Here is a 20,679-nt window from a genome sequence, read left to right as displayed (position 1 = left end):
TGAACAAATAAGATAATAACTATATCATTTCAACAAAAATTAATAGATAAACTATCTACTTATTGATTGAATTTCAATCTAACCGAGTTCTTGATAAATTAATTTAAATACTAATTTAAAATTCGATAGACTTTTAGTTTCTAATTAGGAAATAAAAATTAAGATTTTTATTGAGAAAAAACTTAAAGATTTAGAGACATTACAGCATTAGAGCTATGTGGTAATATGCATTAGATTTTTCCAATGTGTATGTTTGTGGAAGTAGATCCTCAACGGCTTTCATGATTGAATTAATCAAGACCCACTTGTAAGATCTAACTAATTATTTTTCTTAATGTTTATTGATCTAAAAAAGAATACACGTGAAAGGTAGTGACATATATGTCCATATTTTGACTAGTTATTTTGGCTTAGGGTAACAGAGGCCTAAGAATGGAATGAGCTCCCATAGGGTGCCATAAAAGTGCTAAAACCTAGTCATGTCCTTGGCATGTTTACCAAGCAAGTCAATTTGGTTTGGAATAAAGAGCAGCAGCTGAAAACAAGCTTTTCATTAAGCCCAAAACTAGGCATTGAAAGCATGTGGCTCACCAAACAACCCTCTGCCTCAAAACTATATATGCAGGCTTTGGTCTGTTACAGTTGATTCATCCCCATTAAAACACTTCCAGCTTCTAACTAGCTAAGCTGGTCAAAGAAGATGGAAACTAGAAAACAGGATGAAATTGGGGAGGACATGTCAATGTCACCCCCAACAATTGGGTCTATGCAAATTGCAGGGGGCAGTAGCTTTGGTCACAACATGGACTTCATGTCTCAAGCTTATGTTAGGAATAGGTACTCTGAGATAGATATAGAAGATGAGACTTCCATTGCCAGCAAAGATGGCCCTCTTCCCATTTTTCTCAAGGTATATAACATGGCTCTTTATCTAAATTAGCAGCTTTATTATGACATGTTTTCTATTTGCTTATGATCTTCATGTGCATGTTGTGCAGTTTGAAGATGTGGAGTTTAAGGTAAGAAACAGCAAAGCTTCTAGCAACATGGTGAAGGCAATGGTATCAAAAGTAGCGTCGCAGCTGCACATAGAAAGTAATTACAAGCAGATATTGAAGGGGATAACAGGAAGCATTGGACCGGGTGAAATTCTTGCCTTGATGGGTCCTTCTGGTAGTGGGAAGACAACATTATTGAAAGTGATAGGAGGAAGATTACTAGACAATGTCAAAGGCAAAGTAACCTATAATGACATTCCATATAATCCAGTTCTCAAGAGGAGGTTAGCTTACCCTATGTTTGTTACGTTGCAGTTGATGTGGTGGTGTTTGTACCAGTTAATTAACTCTTTCTTTTTTTTACCTGAACAGGATTGGATTTGTGACACAAGATGATGTGCTGTTCCCACAATTAACAGTGGAAGAAACCTTGGTTTTCTCTGCATTTTTACGGCTTCCAGGCAGCATGAGCCGACAAGAAAAGTATGCAAGAGTGGAGACGATTATGAAGGAGCTTGGTCTCGAAAGGTACATATGTACAATGTACTGAGAAGTATATTCAGAGTGTTTTATTTCAAGTAAACTTTGCTAAATTATCTGTCATGCATGTAACCGTAGATGTCGTCACACAAGAATAGGGGGAGGATTTGTTAAAGGGATATCAGGAGGAGAAAGGAAAAGAACCAGTATCGGTTATGAAATTCTTGTAGATCCTTCATTGTTGTTGCTTGATGAACCAACTTCAGGCCTTGATTCTACCGCAGCCAATAGGCTCCTTATGATTCTTCAAGGACTTGCGAAGGTAAGATAGCTAACATTTCAAATCATATGGTGAAGAAGTGCTAACAAAATCAAAGTTTCATGGTCTACAGGGTGGAAGAACAATAATCACAACTATTCACCAGCCGTCAAGCAGAATGTTTCATATGTTTGACAAACTTTTGCTGATAGCAGAAGGATACCCGGTGTACTATGGAAAAGCCGGAGAGTCTTTGGAGTATTTTTCGACTTTGAGATTCATACCGCAAATACCTATGAACCCTGCAGAGTTTTTGCTTGATTTAGCCACTGGACAAATTAATGACATTACCGTTCCACAAGATCTACTATTACCTCAAGGGCAAGGAACACTAGAATCCGAGAAGGCTGTGATCAAAGTAAGACTACTAGTTCAAATTTAGAGTACTAACTAAACTCTTTGTATAGTATTGTTCTCAGCATCTGCTTTACATTATGTTAGTACCTACAACTCAAGTACAAAAGCCAGCTGGAGACGAAAGAAAAGGAAGAGAATCATCGAGGGAGAAAGGCACCAGAACATCTTCGACTAGCTGTTCAGGTTAAGAAAGATTGGACAATCTCTTGGGGTGAACAGTTCCTGATATTGTTCAAGAGAACATTTAGAGAAAGGTGCAGGGACTATTTTGATAAGCTAAGATTGGTTCAAGCGGTCGGAGTTGCTATCTTATTGGGACTTCTTTGGTGGAAATCAAAGACTGACACTGAGGCTCATCTCCGAGATCAGGTAAAATTTCTTCGACCATGATTACAAAAAAAATGAAACAAATTACAATAGAAACATCCTAAAATATGTGTCCTCTTTATGCAGGTTGGCTTAATGTTCTACATCTGCATTTTCTGGACATCTTCATCAATTTTTGGAGCAGTATACGTGTTTCCATTTGAACAAATCTTCTTGGTCAAAGAAAGGAAAGCAGACATGTATCGATTGAGTGTGTACTATGTGTGCAGCACCCTGTGTGATATGATAGCACATGTATTCTACCCCACATTTTTCATGTTGATTCTTTACTTCATGGCTGGATTCAAGAACACAGTTCCTTGCTTCTTCCTCACATTGTTTGCCATTTTATTGGTAGCTATCACAAGCCAAGTAAGTCGACACAATTCCAACACATTTAAAAGAAATTTCAATCTGATGGTTTAACTAAAAGTTAATACATTTCCCTGGCCTCTTTTCCTAATTAGGGAGCAGGAGAGCTTTTTGGAGCTCTAATTTTAAGTATTAAAAGGGCTGGAATGGTTGCCTCATTGATACTAATGCTGTTTCTTCTAACTGGAGGCTATTATGTACAGGTAACTAGAACTGCTACACCGACTTTATATATAGTACTAGTACTGCTATACAGCAACCAATCTATTCCAGTCCAATCCAATTTGCAGCGCGCATTAGTTGTACTTAGTTGCTTTCCTAACTGATACAGAATGTTGTTTTGGTTGCAGCACATACCGAAATTCATGCAGTGGTTGAAGTACTTATCGTTTATGTGGTACGGCTTCAGGCTTCTACTCAAAGTCCAGTATTCTGGAGATGACTTGTACGAGTGTGAGAGCATAGGAGGGTGCAGACCTCTGCAGAGTTCACCAACATTTGAGATGGTGAACTTGGATGGTGGCATGAAAGAAGTCTGGGTTTTGCTGGCAATGGCTATATGTTACAGAATCTGTGCTTACTTTTGCCTTCGGAAGAGAATTAGCGTAAGCAATATGTGAATGTAAATTCCATTAAAGTATGCATGAAAGCTCTATATATGTTTTCCAATATCAGATTTTGGAGGAACTTCTGGTATTGGTGAAGCTTGTAATTTGTCCCAAGTAGTACGAATGTGTGCTCCACAAGCGTACGTCTTCCAAATTCATGTACATGAATTTATGAATAAGAGATAAAGCCATATGTATTTCTGTGTACATGAAGTTTTGATGAGGATAATGTTGAGCTTCTTATCATCAGCCTTCGTAAGCCGATTTAACTTTTAATGATCAATTGCAATCAATTACCCACTTAATTAGCCGCTAATTAGAATCAATTAACCTCTTGCTTAGCCCCTAATTAGAATGAAATTCAGTGTTATGGAACAAAATCACATCAAGGCAAAATTTCAGCAGACAAGTGGCACATGACAAAACAAATTAACAAGAAGAAGAAAACGAGTGGAAAAAAAGTGATTCCAGCCATTTGGTCACTGCGCAATCACGTCTTGCCGACTACATAAAAGACCCCCCCTCCCAATTCGTCAAAGAAAGACTCGACTTTGTAAAGATTGAAGAAAAAACCCTGCCAGAGCAGAATCACTGTTTCACACATCACCATCATCATCATCTTCTTCTTCCCCATTTATGGTCAATATTCCACAACATTTCAGCATCAACTGAACTATTCAGTTTCCCAATTGGGTCCACCCCCCATCTCTCTGTTCTGATTTCTTGCCAATTCAGCTCAACACCAAAAACCCAATAAACCCAATTCACTAAACCTCCCAAAGATTCAAACTTTCATATTCTCCCTCACTAAAGATTCAAACTTTCATACTCTCCCTCAGTAAAGATTCAACCTTTAACACTTTCTGCATCAACCCATGTCGTTAGTTCCATATTCCGACCCGAATTCGGAGCCGGACTCATCCAACCCTGCATGGCAGGACATGTTCCGATCAGCTTCAAACCGGAAATCTACACCGGACCCTCACGTGCCTCACGCGCCGCCGTCGCCGGCTCCGGACCCGCCGAAACCGGCCGGCCCAGATCACAAAACTGGCCCGACCGGCGATCCCCAGGTACGGCTAGCCCTGTACATAACCATGGCGCATGCTGGTCTGGCCTTCACCATTTTTATATTCTATGCTGTGGGTAAGCTTTTAGAGGAGTACTTGAGGCCTATTCAGTGGGCTGTGTTGTGTTCAATTCCTTTGAGAGGTATTCAGCAAGCCCTTGTGGGGTTTTGGTCTGAGCCATTGAGGCTTGGGCTGACTGAGACTGTTTTGGCTGTTCCTGTTGCGATTTTCCGGGTTTTTGTGGGTACCCTTGTGGAGGTTAGGGAGATTTGTTTGAGGGTGTTCCTCCGGAAGCCGAAATCGGAGCACCGGAGGAGGCACCAGAGTGAGTTTTCTAAGCTGTTGAGGTGGTTGGTGTCGTTTTGGATACTTATACTTGCTTATGAGAGGATTGGTGGTGTTGGGTCTTTGGGGATTGTTGGATTAGGCTTTGTTTTTAATGCTAAGGGTGTGGATTCGACAATGCGGACTGTGTCCTCTTTGAGGTGTAGTAGCTTTCGGCGCAGCCCCATTAGTGCTTATTTCACTAGGAGGGTGTTGATTAGATTGAAGACCATTGTGGCAATTGGGTTGATTTTTGCTATGATTGTGGGGTTTTTGGTTGGTGTCACGTTTTTTTCATATAAGATTGGAGTTGAGAGTAAGGACGCGGTGATTTCGTTGAAGTTGCATGTGGAAGAGAGTAATTATACTGAGAGGATGGGTATTAAGCAGTGGATGGATGAGAATGATGTTCCTGGAATGATGGATAGGTACAGTTCCAAGTTGTATGAGACAGTGTCTGAGCAGCTAGATAGTTTGGCAATGCAGTATAATATGACAGAATTTGCAACCGGGATTAAGCATTTTGCACTAAAACAGTCTGTTAATTCTTCCGAGCCTTCAAATGCTTTAGCTACTCCATCACCATACACAGAAAAGCTTGTGAGTTTGAGGAATCGGATCAGTAAAAGGGAATGGGGAAATATTTACACAGAGGTTCATGCAATTGTCAATGAATTAGTAATCACCAGGGAGGATTTGGTTGAGAAGGCAAAAGGGTTTGCCATGCGAGGAATGGATGTGTCACAGCGCGTGCTTGCCAGTAGTAGATCAGTTGTTGGAGGCAGTGCAAAAATTATGTTTTCCATTGGGAGTTCTATTGTGTCCGGAGCAGCTGAGGTCTTCAATTTCGTGTCTCAGTTGATGGTATTCTTCTGGGTATTGTATTATCTGATCACATCCGAGTCTGGGGGAGTGACTGAACAAGCAATGAGTATGCTTCCAATTTCAAAGTCTGCAAGGGTTAGATGCGTTGAAGTTCTTGATAATGCCATATCTGGTGTTCTTTTGGCAACAGCAGAGATTGCCATTTTTCAAGGATGTCTTACATGGCTTTTATTCAGACTATTTAAGATACACTTCTTGTACATGTCCACTGTTCTTGCCATCTTCAGCTCTGTGCTGCCAATATTCCCATCTTGGTTTGCAACTATTCCAGCAGCTCTTCAACTGCTGTTGGAAGGTAGATACATAGTAGCCATCATCTTGTCCAGTAGTCATCTTGTGCTTATGGATTATGGTTCATCTGAAATTCAGGAGGATATACCGGGTCATAGTGAATATCTCACAGGACTTAGCATCATTGGTGGAATGACATTGTTTCCATCTGCATTGGAGGTAAACTTTTTTACTTTTCTAGTTTCATCATAACATATACTGTTTTTTATACTCAACCCAATCTTTGTTTTATTTTATTTTTCTTTCCAAATCCATGTCCAATATGGAGGTATAGTGCTGATGCAGGTGCTTGTTCACATCAAATGAAGTTAATTAAAGAGTTGAAATAGCTTCAGCTTTCAACTCGTATATCTTAATCAGACTCATCATTTTCTTTGTATAATCAAAGCCCGTCTTGTTTACTGATTTTGAAGCTAAAAGGTTAAAATAAACTTCATTGCTCTGGGAAGCACTTGGTCATATCACCTTGATTATTACATTGTTAAGCTAAATTTATAACATCATCTAATGGCACGGAAACATGATGCTATTCCCTTCTGTTATAGTATACAGTGAATACTTGAATCCCTTGATTTCATGACACAGTACTGATGCTCGTCCTTTCTCAGGGTGCAATTATGGGCCCTCTCATAACCACGGTTGTGATTGCTCTCAAGGATTTATACGTGGAATTTGTTCTGGATGAACCCAAGGATAAAGTTGTGTAGAAAGCCTGTTATTCCCCAGCAGTTTTCATTTATTTATTTGCACCTGCAGCTTAATCTGAACTGCAAGTGCATTATTCTTTACCAGTTGGTTTTGAGTGCCTCTTTCTACTCCTAAGGTATGCTAATTCCTTGTATCTTAATTAATATCATTTGAATCACTAGTGATTTATTTTTCCAATTTTTTCTGTATATCTAGAAGAGTGTAAGATCTGTTTGGTGGCTCTGTGTATCCTATCAACACTTGATGTGCAATGAGAAATTTGTAGATTATTCTTGTCGTGTTAGTAACATGTGATACAAATTTATTTAGTTGTTGGCAGTAGTGGATTATTGAGCAGATATACATTTATTGTCATGCCTTTGTAACTCTGTTTTACAAAACCGAGCGTTGCAGACAACTTCAACCAAAATTGTGTTATCCTCGCCTGCTCTCAGTCCTCATTGACTATTTAGTGCAATTTGAAATATGCATTGTACTTCTAAAGCATATTCTTGCAACAAAAAGGCACCATGCTTTTGTGCATTACCAGATTCGTATTCTTGATCTGACTGGTATTGTATTCGCAAAATTGGACGGCTGAGGATTCCTTTGGATAGGTGTTACAGAAGGAATCATATTCTTATGGCATGATATATTCTCTTATCTGAAGAGGATCAGCGTGATCATGCATTATGTGGAAACTATAAATCACCATCATCTTTGTCCACAACCAAACTGCATTTGCTCAAATATGAGTAGAGACTAGAGAGCATAATCAACTCGAGACATCTCACAAAGCACAAAAGGTATTCTATACAAGGAATGGTAGTCTCCTGATGGTAGGAAGACTGGAGGACTAGATAAAGAAAAAGGGAAGTTTGATACTTAGATTACAAATATAAATTCCCCTTGTCCAACAAGGGGAAGACAAAATAGTTCAGACTAAAACAAAGTTATTATTTTCATGCTTGTGGTGGTTACAAACCTCTAATCAAAACCCCTAATTTTCCTATGGAAGAGAATAATTGTAAAATACTAAAACCAACTACAATAATCTTTGTTCACAGTTCTCTCAAGGACAGATGATTAAACGGTTAAACCATAACATTTTTTACATAATAAATAATTGCAGTTCACATTTTTTACAGCCTATACTTGGTTGGCATAATAAATATAGATGATTAATGACCTCAGGGAAATAAGTAACGTACAATTGCAAAAGCAGTTCCTCAATAGTTCATATTTCCGAACTGTTCTCTCAAAGTTAAGTTTACAATAGCAGAAGAAAACTACTCAAGAAAATACAAAGGCACTTGGATTAGAACTTGCATCCAAAGAAGATACAATAGCACTTAAAGCAAAAGATTGTCGTTATGTACTGGCACTACGAATCTGCAACAAAACATAAATCGAAAGAGCACAATGTTAGTCAATGCGGAGTTTTATGATAGATATCTGTAGTCACATATACTAATTTGATTACTTCCTCATCACTGAACTTAGCTTCTTCGTGGTAAATCTAAAGAGAAATTGGGAAATGAGCTATGGATAGTTCTGAGCAAGCAAATAAAATTGCATTTATCAATCCATTACATGAACTGTATTGGAAAGAAAGCAATCATTGCATGAACCATTAAGCAAATAAAACTGCCTATATCAATCCACAAACTTTGCCATGTGACCAAATGTTCCAGTGCACTGTTTTGCAAACACTTAAAAGTTAAAAGACACTCACACTCATCCTGAATAAATGACAGAAAAGGTATTACAAATACGAAATATGAAACATCGTTGCGATTACAAAATCTAATGATCATATATGCTAACAAAATCAAGACCATAGAAATATATGGAAAAACAGCTCTCCACAAATATGAAATATGAAACATCGTTGCGATTACAAAATCTAATGATCATATATGCTAACAAAATCAAGACCATAGAAATATATGGAAAAACAGCTCTCCACATAATCAACTTACCTCTTCTATTCCTCAGCAAGAAACTGCTTCATTCTTGTTAAGTAAGACAATGCTTTCTTCATAAGGATCAATGGTGTAATATTTATATCCACAAATCCCAAGATTCTTGAATTGTCCACTCACAAGATCTAGCGAAACTAATTCATTTATAGCTTCTTCTCCTCCATAATGCTGCTTAAGATTACGTACCATTACTACTTCACCGCTCTTCCTAAAACATAAAGCTCTAGGTAAACTTCTTTGTGGACCTTGTGGCCGGAGAGTTACCAATTTGGTCCACGACTCCTCCACACAATACTCTTTCATTACCCATACATCCAGTAAAGAATTGGGATTTATATAACCATCATCATACCTCATGAACAGAGCAAGGGATTTTCCATCTCCCGAAACAGACAATCGCAATGACAAGTCTCCATGCCATGACTTAAATGAATCCCAATCCAAACTCTTTGGCATCATTATCTCCCGGAATAACTCACTGCCCACATCAAATGCCAATATATAATGTAGCTTACTTCCCAAACCGTATGCATCCCAATGAAGAGCCCCATTAACAAAAGCCTGGGCTGAGCGTTCTCCAAGTAACGAAGGTCGGGGATCAACAAACCTAGGACTACTCCATGAGCCTGCAGTTAGGGAATAAATCTCCACAAAAGTTCGATTCTCAGTTTGTTCGTCATTCCATCCATATTGATCCTCGACAAGCCTCACAACCTTATAGTCATTGGTAATAGCATCAAACGCGAACCCGTGATAAGCATCATACCCACCAACAGTCTGAAAGGTAAGGCCAGGCTTGGGAAGGGTTACTAACTTTCTTATAGAGGGATTCCATATCAAGAAGTTGTAGCCATAGCATTGTAAATCATCTGCGAGGCACACCAGCCCATTACAAACACCAACCACGCGGAAACACTCATTATGCATTTCCGTATCAGCAATTGGAGATTGAAATCCTGTCTCACAGCAATCATCAAAAGCATTGTTATCATAATGCAAAGAGTAAACCTCCTCTTTTACCCCGTGGACTGAACTCACGTGGTCCCTGATGCTAGAAAACCTGTGAAGTAGTAGGAGGTGAGTGCCATGGTGGTTGTTAAAATTGATCATGCGGCTGAGGTGGGCGCCAATAAAGCTCGAGTCTTTAATCATGGACCTCCATAACTTGCAGACTGAGGTGCATATGACCAAAGATTTACTGGGTAGTCTAAGTAATATATTGGTTATGACTTCCTGAGGAAGATAGTCTGACATTGCTCCGGTTTTCAGTAAATTGCTGCAATTTGCAGAGAGACAAAGTTATACAGGCTCATCTCAGAATAAAGTCGGATAGTAATCTTGTTCACCTAGGCTAGATAAATAGATATGATCTCAGAACAGCACAAACTCTAACAATCTGACTTAAAATTCAAGGCTTTCAGACAACACGGTGTTTCTACATTGTTAAAGTTTCGGTCTTTTTCTTTGTTTGCGAATCAAATTAGAGAAACAGGCAAGGAATACACAACATTCCGCTTCTACATGGCTAAAGTTTCCATCTTTTTCTTTGTTTATGAAACAAACTAGAGAAACAGGCATCACAAACACCAACAATGCGAGTTGAAGTTAAAGGCTTTCACACAGCATTGTGTTTCTAAATGGCTAAAGTTTCAATCTTTTTCTTAATTAGAGGAACAGGCATCGAAATTGGAGCAAGAGAGAGTTGATTACCTGCACAAGTTTCGTCTGAGAAGGAGAGCGGCTTCTGTTCTGACTTGAGAGAATAAGGCTTCGGCGCAAACCCTAATAAGGGAGAGAAAGAAGACGGAGGGAGTCTATTTATAGTGTTCAAAACTCAAAACCTGAATTCTGAGTCAGGGTTTAAGCAGTCTGTAAACAAACGCTTGTTAACGACTGTAATGGAGTTTTCAACCGTAATTACATAATTTTGCAAACAGCTAACAAAACATTATGACCTAAAACGTCGTTAAAACTCCTTCTTTAAAATAATAATAATAATAATAATAATAAATAACTTTAGCCCACCCCCACGCTAGGGCTGTCAATGGGTCGTGTCGGGTCAAAGTATTTGTCGTGTCGCAATAGACAAACCCAAACTCAATCAATTTAATAATCGTGTCAAAAATTTAAACACAAACCCAACCTATTTATTAAACTGGTTATCCATTTCCAACACGCTTAACCCATTTAAGAAATAGGTCGCGTCGTGTTAGACAAAATAACTCATTTAAGGGTCAACAATGCGACCTATTTAACTAAAAAAAATGCATAAATTGATTAAATTCACTAAAAACTCCACAAGACTAAGAATATAAATAATTATATATATTCATAAATAATTAAATCCAATAATTATAAAGCAAAATATTTCAAATTGTCTAATCCTATGATTAAATACTCCCAACGTCCAAAATTTCGTTCACTTCGTGTTGGCGGGTTAACCCGTAGCCGACCCATTTATTAAATGGGTCATGGCGGGTTGACCCACAGTTGACCCGCTTTTTAATCGTGCAGGTTCAACCCGCTTTATTTCATGCGGGTTTCGAGTCGTGTTATCTGGTCGTGTCGGAATTGACAGCCCTACTCCACGCTACTCTTATCTTTACAATCTTAGAATTATAACTTATTAAATTTGTGTTTTTTTTTTTTTTTGGTTCATGAGGATTTGATTGAATAAAATTCCTAAATACGTTTGAAGCTTCCTGGGAATCTGGGATAAAATATAGTCTCTTTAGAACACTTTAATAACATACTTACCCCAATCAAGTATATGGGTGAAATTGATGAGTACTCCGTTTAGTATTACGATATAGAAGCAATTTACAACAGCTTTTTCATGGCATCAAGACTTTGTCATAGTTCTTCTAGTGTCAATATCTCAAAATGAAACAAGAGAAATACCAATCGTCTGAACTAGCTTAGTTATATCCATGGATATGTCTGCAAGAGACATAACTCCACGATCAACCAAGTTTATCTACCCTTGCTCAAGCAAAAAATCAAAATTCGTGTTATAATACATGAAAATATTACTATTTAGAATTTGTGGTCAAGGTTTTTAGATAAAAGAATTGGTCTAAAAAAAGATAGTGAAATGTGAAATTCAGACTTTCCGTTTTACCATCTACGCTCTATATTTTTTTTTTAATAAATTAAAGTGTATTTTTATCAGAATCTCAACCAAAAAAAAAAAAAAAAAAGTATGAATTCCTTTACAAATTAGGGTGTATGTTGAAGAAAATGATCGTGACATGCCTTTGTTGATGACGTCATCGACAGTAAAAGTAGTTTCTTTGTGTTTGTACTTTCGGATAGAAGTTTGGATCATAACACTTCCTTGGAACTCGAGCAAAGAATCTCTAAGAATTATTGTACTTTTTATTTTCTCCAAAATTCATGTGCTAGCATAACATCTGCCAATGGAGTATGGAACATTGGAACTAACCGCATTGCTAAAAATGCCCACACTAATCATAATAAGCAAATCGAAAGCTATAGAACAACCTTAGGAAAGGCTCAAGCACAGTATTGTTACAGACAGACAGACGGACCGAGCAGAATACCGCATCTCCATTCTCAAAGACACTTGACATTATTTACAGTATCAACTATATCACCCAGGGATAACCTGGGACAAACTTTGTCCCCCCTTCGGAAAGTTTAATCATACATAAATATTGCAAGTTCCTTCCTATCACCGCATCTGCCTACCAGGTATCCAAAACTGCTTCAATCATCACGGCACAACGGTGGGTATAAAATATGCAGAAGGGCTATTACACCCATAGAAAATAGCTTTGTTTACGTCTGCATGACAATCAAGCGGCACTCAGGCAGTTCTCCCATGTCCCATACTTTGAGCTGAAGCTGCCTCCACCACTTCGCTGTGCATGCTCAGAAATAACTGTACGTGCACAATTATCCCAAGCCCTTGCTATCTCCCCAAGGGACATGGGCTGCGAAATGCTTCGTAAAGAGATGCTAAACCTTGATTTTGCCTTCACAGAAAGATCTTCATACTCCTTACTGTCAAAATAGAACATTGGAGTCAATAACAAAAAGAAAGGACACCTAAATGGGGAGAAGAAAAAGGACACCGCCATATGGGCGGATACTTTGCAATAGTGGATGCAAAATCTATTAGGTTCATGTAACAGAAGCAATAGCAACATGTCAAGAATTTCCAAAACTTTATTTCCTCACCTGACTTCAACCGGAAACTTGTCTAACAGTATTGGAGAGCAGTTGGGATAATTTGTCGGAACAAGCAGTCTTAATGGCTGAATCGGAGACTGCACCACATTGTAGTAAATGCATACATCAATTAATTTGGTTATCAAATCAATATTTGCATACAGGTAACAAATCAAAGCAGTAATGTCTAAGGACCAACCATTTGTGCTGAAGCATACTGCGATTTCAAGTTGGGACTGAGAGCCACAGCATCAAAAGAGCACTTGACGATGGTTCCTTCACCCCCTTCAGCAGCAGCCGCACTTGGATCAACATCTTCATCACTGATATCAACAACTGTATCTATAAGCCGCCGATTTATTTCTCTTATTTCTTCCATAAGAGCATGATTAGCCTGCAAAGATCAGATAGGTCACATAACCATTTCAAAGAAGCAGCTGCCCTTTTAACCATAAATTGAAGAATACACCAAAACAGGAAGTTCCTCAGCAAAGAACACTTAGTTATGATCTGCAACAATGTAACATCTTTTAAACATAGGAATTTAACTACTAATTCCATCTTCCACAATACAAAACAAAAGCAAACAACTCCCAGGTTTAAGTGTCTAATCTCAGATTGTGTCAGCACTTCAGGCACATAAAAGTGTATGCATAGGTGCAGAAGTAAACCTAGCTGCAGTCCTCTTTTATATTTTGAGAGGGATCAAGAAACTATCCTCAGTCTTGGTGATATTGTTATTTATGTATGTAATATAGCTATTATGTGTGCATCAATCACATATTTTGTTATTATGACAAGGAAAGAAGATTAATACCTCAATCCTAGGCCTTTTGATACGAGACGTTGCAGTTGACTCCAGGTCAGATGTCTCTGAACAGGTCAACTGCTTGAAACTATCATTCATGCTGCCACCTGATGACACAACATTTAAGGGCATGGCACTGGTGTATCGCCTCATTTTCCTTGTCCCATTTGTTGTTCCATCATGAGTGATGAAGTTTCTCGCCTGTAGACGACATTTTGTCATAGCAACCAGATCCTCACCAACTGCAGCTCTAGATCCATTACCTGGTGCTGAACCTGCTATCCTATCAATCATACTCACTACTGAGCCTATGTCACTGACAGATGCACTTAATGCCTTTGGCGATATTGACTTGACCTGAAAATTATGGTTACCTTTAGTCAAACGCTACTGAGAAGTGAAAAATGGATGTTAAAACCAAGTACTAGAAAATAGGAGGATGTGAAAAGAACTGGCATTACTAACCGCTTTAATCAAGCGTTCAAGAGGTTGCTCTGTAACACTTGACTTGCCAGATATAGCTGACAAAGCATTAGCATGAGTGCCATCTGGACCAATAAATTCAGCAAGCAAAGGAGAGGCTGATATCCCAGGGGTGCCGATGGCAAGGGACTGGACCTGAGCTCCGACAACAGTTGTTTGTTGATGTCCAACATTCCCAGCATTTGCGAGTGAGGAAGGTTTCTCTGAATCTCCTGGCATAGGTGATGGAGCTATGGGAGTTGAAGGAGATGGGATGACAAATGGTGAACTAGCATTTTGAGCTTTTGGGACTAACAACTGCTGGTCAATTTGTGGAGAAGAATGCTGTGACAGTTGAGGAGATTGAGCCTGAAGGAGTTGGTTGCTTGATGTGATAGGATATGGAGATCCCGGTTTTAATTGTGAATGAGGATAAGCACGCTGGCCTACAGACATTTGTTGCTGAAAGGCCCCTGGCTTAACACCCATCCCCGGCCTTATTTTCACATCATTAACATCACTGATTTGGTGAAGCTGTGACATTTGGTGTGCCTGCAACTGTCCAGGCAGCTGCTGCTTTGCTTGCTGTTGTAGCTGTTGTTGCTGTTGCTGTTGCTGCTGCTGTTGTTGTTGAATTATCTGCTTCTGCATCAACTGCTGCTGCTGCATCTGTCGTTGTTGAAATTGTTGTTGCTTGAGTTGATTCTGATACAATTGCTGTTCCTGCTGTTTCAGATGTTGGCTATGAAGCATACCAGAATTTGACTGAAGGGGATTAATGTTGCTCTGCAGCATGTTAATCCCATTCTGTGATGATAAGGCATTCATGTTAGCTTGTTGGGGAGCACTGACAGGAGTCTGTTGGATAGAGCCCACAGGGACCTGCTGCAGTGAGTTCAGTGTGGTTCCTTGTCCTGGATCCATATTGGAACTTGGCTGCAACGGATTCATCATGTTTTGCTGTGCTGTTGAAACCCCAGATAAAGAAGACATAGAATTTTGCTGCAAGCCTGTCATATTGTTCTGCTGCATTGTTGGCACAGAACCTTGCAAGTTCAGGGATTGCAATTGTGGGTTCATCTGATTTTCATGAGATTGCACTTGAGTAATCTGGGATTGTGACTGCTGCATGGACTGCATATGCGGTGGGGGGAGCTGCCCTGGCGGCAGAGAAGAAACAGGCTTCCTGGGTCTATTTGTATTAATAAAATTTATTATCTGCTTCTCGTATAAACCCAACTTCTCCTTCAAACCAGGTGTTATGCTAGTTTTGGAAATTTGTAAGACTGTTATCAGGCGCTCCAGCATGGTCTTAAACATCTTCAGCTTCTCAAGCTGATCTGACTTTGGCTGTTGTGGAAGGGAGTCGTGCTAGCAAAGAGAAAGAAGAGTGGTAAGCCAAAGACCTTGTACCCACTAATGTCAGCATGTTGATAATAATGCCATGTACAAAGGCATTATTATCAGCTGCTTAAAGAGTAAAAAATACCAAGAAGGAAAATGGGAAGACACACCTGATGAAGTTTAGAAGCAATTTTTTGGTACATTTCACTTAGTTCGGGGTAGTACATATCCTTCATGACTTTGATCTGCAAATCAAAACAAGCATATAGTTAGTAAAATATTTGTTGTATCCACATAATGCAGATTTTATAAGATCACAAGATCTCTTTGATTATTACTTGTTAAAAATCTTCAAAAGTATTTGCATTTGAGGAACCTTAGGAATTTATTTAGTTAACTATTATGAAAAATACAAAGAAAATCTGTAAAGCATTGTTTGCTTTACTCTTGGAATCTTTTCATCTGGGAATAATAGTAAGTTTTCCGTACTGCCAGGATGGGAAACCTAGTTTACTGCTGACATCACTTGTTGATGTCGGCAGAGACCTAATAGAGCCTTAATACAACCCCTACCAAAACTGCCAAACCTTCCTAGAAGTTCCATCATATGGGATATGTGAATGTCAAATTTCTTCTGGTACAACAGGAAAATTGATTTTCTACCCATTTATAATCTAGTTGATGTATTCCCAGGTTAGCACCACGATGTCATGTTATCTCCACCCAAATGGCTAAATCTAAAGCAATGTCTTTGCTGCCTTTCAAATACTATATCACAAGTGGACATAATTTTGTTCTGAACCATGTGACCCTAGGGTATCACCCGCTACATACTGTTTTCTACTATGTTCATACTTCAGTACCATTATTTCAGGTTGTTACAGCAGCTAATAACACCCCAATAAGCCTGTGGATAATCCCTAGAACTCAGGGACCTCACCTTTTGATAGACCTCCTCTTGCCAATCAGCACCATTTGTATGTCCAGTCTGGGCTGTGGAATCTAGAGACGCTACACAATATACATACACAAACATCAATATTTGCAAAACCTTATAATTAGAAAAAGCAATGCTAGCAGAACATTGATCATGGGCAAAAACAAGCTAATAGAAAGTGAAACAGAGTAGGAAACTGCATAATTGCAGACAACATACTTGATGACGTCTCAGGAAGGGCTCTTTGAGCTTGATATAACTGCTTTTGCGGATCCATTACATTTGGTGGTTGAAGCATGGATCCTGATACCTGACCTGATGCTTGGATCCTTTGCTGCATATCTCGTTGTAGCGGGTTTGATTGCTGTTGCATACCCATCTGTTGTTGTATCTGTGCAGGCTGAGATTGAATCTGTGATAATAATTGTTGCTGTGACACCTGAGGTTGGGACTGATGTCCTTGTAATGCTGGACTCTGATGTTGTTGCTGAACCTTGGATTGCAGCATGTGTGCAGAGTGCTGATTAGTTTGCATGCTTGAGTTACCAGTTTGAGTACCAAGGTGCTGCTGTTGCTGTAATCCAGTAACATTACTCTGAGTGCCCAACTGTTGCTGATGCATATTTGAGAGGTTGTTTTGCTGAGCCATTAATTGGTGTTGTTGTTGCTGCTGCTGCTGTTGCAAGTTTAACATATTATTCTGCTGGCTTAGTAACCTTTGCTGTTGCTGTTGCTGTTGCTGTTGCTGCATGTCCCCTACATTGTTTTGTTGTCCAATAAGCTGATTCTGCGGCAAGTTTGTTGAATTTGGCTGTTGCACCATAAGCTGTGGCTGTTGCTGCTGCTGCTGTGGGGGCAGTATTGGCTGCTGTGGGATTGGTGTTTGCTGCTGATGAACAACAGAAGACTGTTGAGGCTGCTGTTGCTGCCGCAGAACAGATTGAGGATGCTGCTGAAGCATGGCTTGTGAAGAGTGTTGCATAGCAGATTGTTGATTCTGCTGAAGACTAGAGAGAGACGACTGCACTGCAGGAGGTTGCATAACAGATTGCTGAGAAGATTGCAACTGAGGTGATTGCAGTAAGTTCTGCTGCTGCTGTTGTTGCTGTTGCATATGATTTGGCACAAGTTGGATGTTTCCCTGCTGCTGAAATTTTGGCTTCATGAGCTGTTGTTGTAACTGTTGCTGGTACATATACTGCTGTGAATTCTGGGTTTGCTGCTGTTGCTGCTGCGGAACTACCTGTTGTCGTCCTGGCATTTGCCTTTGGGAATTAGCAAACATATTTGAAGTTACCCCCTGGCCGATGGAGTTCCCCAATGAATTCTGTGATGTCCCCGACATACTTTGCAAGTTTGCATTTCCAACAATACTCGGTACAGGAGTCTGGGTGAGCCCAGATGCAGGAGATAATGCAGATGATAAGCCAGCAGAATTGGGCGGAATGTTATTCTGAATGTTCTGTGATAAGAGTTGTTGGCGTGGTTGAGATTGATTGGCTGGCACTGGCATAGGGAGTGACTGTCCTTGATTGGGAACTTGGGGTTGCATGAAAGATCCTACTCAAGCAAGATACAACAAATAAACAACAAATGAAAACAAATTAATGCTAAACAATTGGGGACTTGGGCTTGCATACCGAAAGATCCTACTCAAGCAAAATACAGCAAAAAACACCAAATGAAAAGAAATTAATGCTAAACATAGTTAGCTTTTTAGACAAAAATGCCATCAATAGTTGAAACGAAAGTCTCAAAGAGAATCAAGTAAAGCTGTAACGGTTTAAAACTATGCTTCATATAACCAAAAAAGAAAAGAAAAAAGCTAGGTCGAAGTAACATTTCCAGACAATAAATGGGTGAAGAGAAGGAGAAACGATTTTGTATTCAATATGGTTTACATGACACAATCCTTCTAATTTTTGGGAAGCCTCATGACTCCATCCTTTGCAAGAAAAGTTAAACAAGAAGTTTATATCAAAAGAATTCCAGTTTAGAGTGCACTAAATAAGAGCATGTTTTCCATCGTGTTTTTACCTGGATCAGGGGGCCTGTTACTATTACCAGCAGAGTTGCTTGGTAAAGAAGTGCCAATTGTGTTCTGAGACTTGGTCTCCATAGTGAGCATTTTCAGAGAAATTTTCCGTAGATAATCCGACTACAAAAAAAGACAGAAACTAGATCAAATTGCTAGCTACACGCAAAGAAACAGTATATATCTAAGTCATTACATTACAATACACACAGAATGTTTACATGTACCATAGATGATTAGGACACCAAAAGTACCTGGCTTGTAGCAGCAGTATAAATCTTTTCCTCAAACCTAACAGCAATTTTCTTGAGTTCATGCAATCCCTCTTGACCGGAGAAGGGAAGATGCCTCTTCAATGTATCCATTCTTCACATACAACAAATTCAAAAGCCATTATTACCACACAACAAAAACAAATTCAAGATAAACACACCAATGCACTCGAAAATTTCGGCATACTAACATCTTATTGACGATTCTCTGCCGCGAATCCTGCTGTAATTGGCTCCTCCAATCTCCTGCATCCATCGCAGGCTCTCCACCTTGAGGAGGCCTCCAATTATTCGTGTCCATCGGAACCTAACCAGCCCCAAAAAACTGAAAATTCAACACAAAACAGATTAAGCACCAACTCCAAGGCACAAAATTCATACACTAGTTGCTAAATTTGAACCATGATAGTGATTCTACAAAACTTTGTGCCACAAAATCGTATCCATTGATTTAGCCAACTCAAACACGCAATTCCTAAATTTCAAGCATGCAAAAATCCAAGCTTTGCAATCCACTTACAACCCTAACCCTAACAAAATCCTCAACAATCTGATGAACAAAACCCATGGTGATTAAATTTTACACATAAACCCATATTCGAATAATCCAAGAGTGTCGAACCCATGAAAATTGACCGCAAAAATTACATAAAAAAGTTACCTTTACCTTTAAAGATTGAAACCTTGAAGGTGAAACCGAAATTCCCAAACTGGGATCAGATTGAAATTGAGGGTATTAAGCTCAAATCAGGGGAACGGGTTTTGGATGATGCGTAGGAATCAAGTCGGTTTTGTGAGTATGAAAAACGATGAGTTTCGAATTTAACTGATAGGAAAACCAATATTTGGGTTTGGTTTGGAAGCCATGAAAATCAAAACAAAAAGCTCTGGCTAAAACGAAGAAGAAGAAGAAGAATATTTATATTTATATTTATAGACGTGTTTTTCTAATATTCGGGTCGGGTTGACTCGGATAATGCGATCGGCTTGGAAGACTTTTGACCGGAGCTATATCCAACAGTCAAGAACTATAATCCAAGTGACATTGCAAGTAGTGCTAGAGATTTGGACAAGAAAAAGGAGGAGGAAAAATGGAAGTTAGTTGGGATCTGTAAAATTATTCAGGGTGACATGATACGAACTTATTACTGATGTAAAATTCTTACTTTTAATGATTTTTCAGTGACATTTACACGTTTCCTATGTTGCGAGAATTTGTGGTTACATCATTGGATCTAGTTTTAATGACCACGATCGCATATATTTAATTTATGTGTTTTAATCACAGCTCTTGATAATCCTAGTATGATACAAGTTCTCTCATGGTGACCAACTAAACATTACTAAAAGCTCTAGGTCTCATATATCTAATTTGAAGAAGGAAAGTAAAAAGTAAGTGAGTTCATAGAGATCCGTAAAATTATACACGATAACACAGCACGAACACATTTGTTATGTTTGCATAAATAATAGAAATAAACAGTTAAATATCATTACACTATAACTTAGAAATTTATTAATGACTTGTTTTTTTTTTTTTTTGAATCAAACTAATCAATTTCATTATCTCAAGCCATAATGGCACAAATACATACCTTCCCTTACCAACTCTAGGGCAAGTTTAGGATGTGGTATGCTAGCATCACCCATTAGGCAACCAGTGCTCACTTATTAATCAAGGCGAGCCTAAAAACTATGAAAATAAAGCATAGTAATTTTTTTTTTTTTGAATTGAATGGTAATTCCATTGATAATAGCGCATGCCAAGAAAGTCATTACATACTCACCCGCTGACACATAACAATGGCCAGATCAAGGTTTCGTGGAGGAGCCACAGTAATACATAGGATAGACCAACTATATTCGAACTAATCGCTCACTTTAA

The 20,679-nt window shown here is 38.9% G+C and overlaps 4 protein-coding genes across 5 annotated transcripts; 2 read left to right on the top strand and 2 right to left on the bottom strand.

Moving 5' to 3' along the window:
• Window positions 1-618: 618 nt before the first annotated feature.
• LOC112168118 (ABC transporter G family member 26) lies at window positions 619-3,707 on the top strand. The gene is made up of 9 exons (XM_024305239.2): window positions 619-910; window positions 999-1,282; window positions 1,371-1,526; window positions 1,617-1,800; window positions 1,871-2,155; window positions 2,239-2,523; window positions 2,608-2,892; window positions 2,988-3,095; window positions 3,243-3,707. The coding sequence occupies exons 1-9, from the start codon at window positions 701-703 to the stop codon at window positions 3,510-3,512; spliced, it is 2,067 nt and encodes a 688-aa protein (XP_024161007.1). The 5' UTR covers window positions 619-700; the 3' UTR covers window positions 3,513-3,707.
• A 304-nt stretch (window positions 3,708-4,011) lies between these two features.
• LOC112165276 lies at window positions 4,012-7,086 on the top strand. Its single transcript, XM_024301759.2, has 2 exons — window positions 4,012-6,229; window positions 6,679-7,086. The coding sequence occupies exons 1-2, from the start codon at window positions 4,376-4,378 to the stop codon at window positions 6,775-6,777; spliced, it is 1,953 nt and encodes a 650-aa protein (XP_024157527.1). The 5' UTR covers window positions 4,012-4,375; the 3' UTR covers window positions 6,778-7,086.
• A 757-nt stretch (window positions 7,087-7,843) lies between these two features.
• Window positions 7,844-10,610, bottom strand: LOC112165235 (F-box protein CPR1). Its single transcript, XM_024301695.2, has 3 exons — window positions 10,453-10,610; window positions 8,740-10,018; window positions 7,844-8,149 (listed from the first exon to the last, which is right to left on the bottom strand). Exon 2 carries the CDS (start codon window positions 9,994-9,996, stop codon window positions 8,752-8,754), a length of 1,245 nt encoding a protein of 414 aa, XP_024157463.1. The 5' UTR covers window positions 9,997-10,018; window positions 10,453-10,610; the 3' UTR covers window positions 7,844-8,149; window positions 8,740-8,751.
• Window positions 10,611-12,183: 1,573 nt separating this feature from the next.
• On the bottom strand, window positions 12,184-19,708 carry LOC112165230 (mediator of RNA polymerase II transcription subunit 15a). Of its 2 annotated transcripts, none has more exons than XM_024301679.2 (12): window positions 19,462-19,708; window positions 18,986-19,119; window positions 18,777-18,888; window positions 18,525-18,645; window positions 16,707-18,047; window positions 16,491-16,561; window positions 15,721-15,795; window positions 14,210-15,577; window positions 13,754-14,101; window positions 13,136-13,330; window positions 12,946-13,034; window positions 12,184-12,768 (listed from the first exon to the last, which is right to left on the bottom strand). In XM_024301679.2, the coding sequence occupies exons 2-12, from the start codon at window positions 19,093-19,095 to the stop codon at window positions 12,561-12,563; spliced, it is 4,038 nt and encodes a 1,345-aa protein (XP_024157447.1). In that variant the 5' UTR covers window positions 19,096-19,119; window positions 19,462-19,708; the 3' UTR covers window positions 12,184-12,560. The 2 variants fall into 2 exon arrangements, with proteins under 2 accessions (XP_024157447.1, XP_024157449.1); XM_024301681.2 differs by having other exon boundaries at window positions 16,491-16,552.
• Window positions 19,709-20,679: the final 971 nt, after the last annotated feature.

The sequence above is a fragment of the Rosa chinensis genome, chromosome 5 (assembly GCF_002994745.2).
Source record: "Rosa chinensis cultivar Old Blush chromosome 5, RchiOBHm-V2, whole genome shotgun sequence".
In the NCBI taxonomy this organism is placed as follows: Eukaryota; Viridiplantae; Streptophyta; class Magnoliopsida; order Rosales; family Rosaceae; genus Rosa; species Rosa chinensis.
Note: the sequence above shows the minus strand (reverse complement) of the source record. Positions and strands in the feature narration are given on the sequence as shown.

Bases quoted from the DNA above. Each gene is read 5' to 3' on its own strand.
- LOC112168118 (XM_024305239.2), top strand. From the start codon at position 701: ATGGAAACTAGAAAACAGGATGAAATTGGGGAGGACATGTCAATGTCA. The intron at 1,283-1,370 runs GTTAGCTTACCC...TTACCTGAACAG, and splicing joins AATCCAGTTCTCAAGAGGAG to GATTGGATTTGTGACACAAG. The intron at 2,893-2,987 runs GTAAGTCGACAC...TTTCCTAATTAG, and splicing joins TGGTAGCTATCACAAGCCAA to GGAGCAGGAGAGCTTTTTGG.
- LOC112165276 (XM_024301759.2), top strand. From the start codon at position 4,376: ATGTCGTTAGTTCCATATTCCGACCCGAATTCGGAGCCGGACTCATCC. The intron at 6,230-6,678 runs GTAAACTTTTTT...GTCCTTTCTCAG, and splicing joins TGTTTCCATCTGCATTGGAG to GGTGCAATTATGGGCCCTCT.
- LOC112165235 (XM_024301695.2), bottom strand. From the start codon at position 9,996: ATGTCAGACTATCTTCCTCAGGAAGTCATAACCAATATATTACTTAGA.
- LOC112165230 (XM_024301679.2), bottom strand. From the start codon at position 19,095: ATGGACACGAATAATTGGAGGCCTCCTCAAGGTGGAGAGCCTGCGATG. The intron at 18,048-18,524 runs GTAAAAACACGA...TTGCTTGAGTAG, and splicing joins TAACAGGCCCCCTGATCCAG to GATCTTTCATGCAACCCCAA. The intron at 15,796-16,490 runs GTGAGGTCCCTG...TTTGATTTGCAG, and splicing joins AAGAGGAGGTCTATCAAAAG to ATCAAAGTCATGAAGGATAT.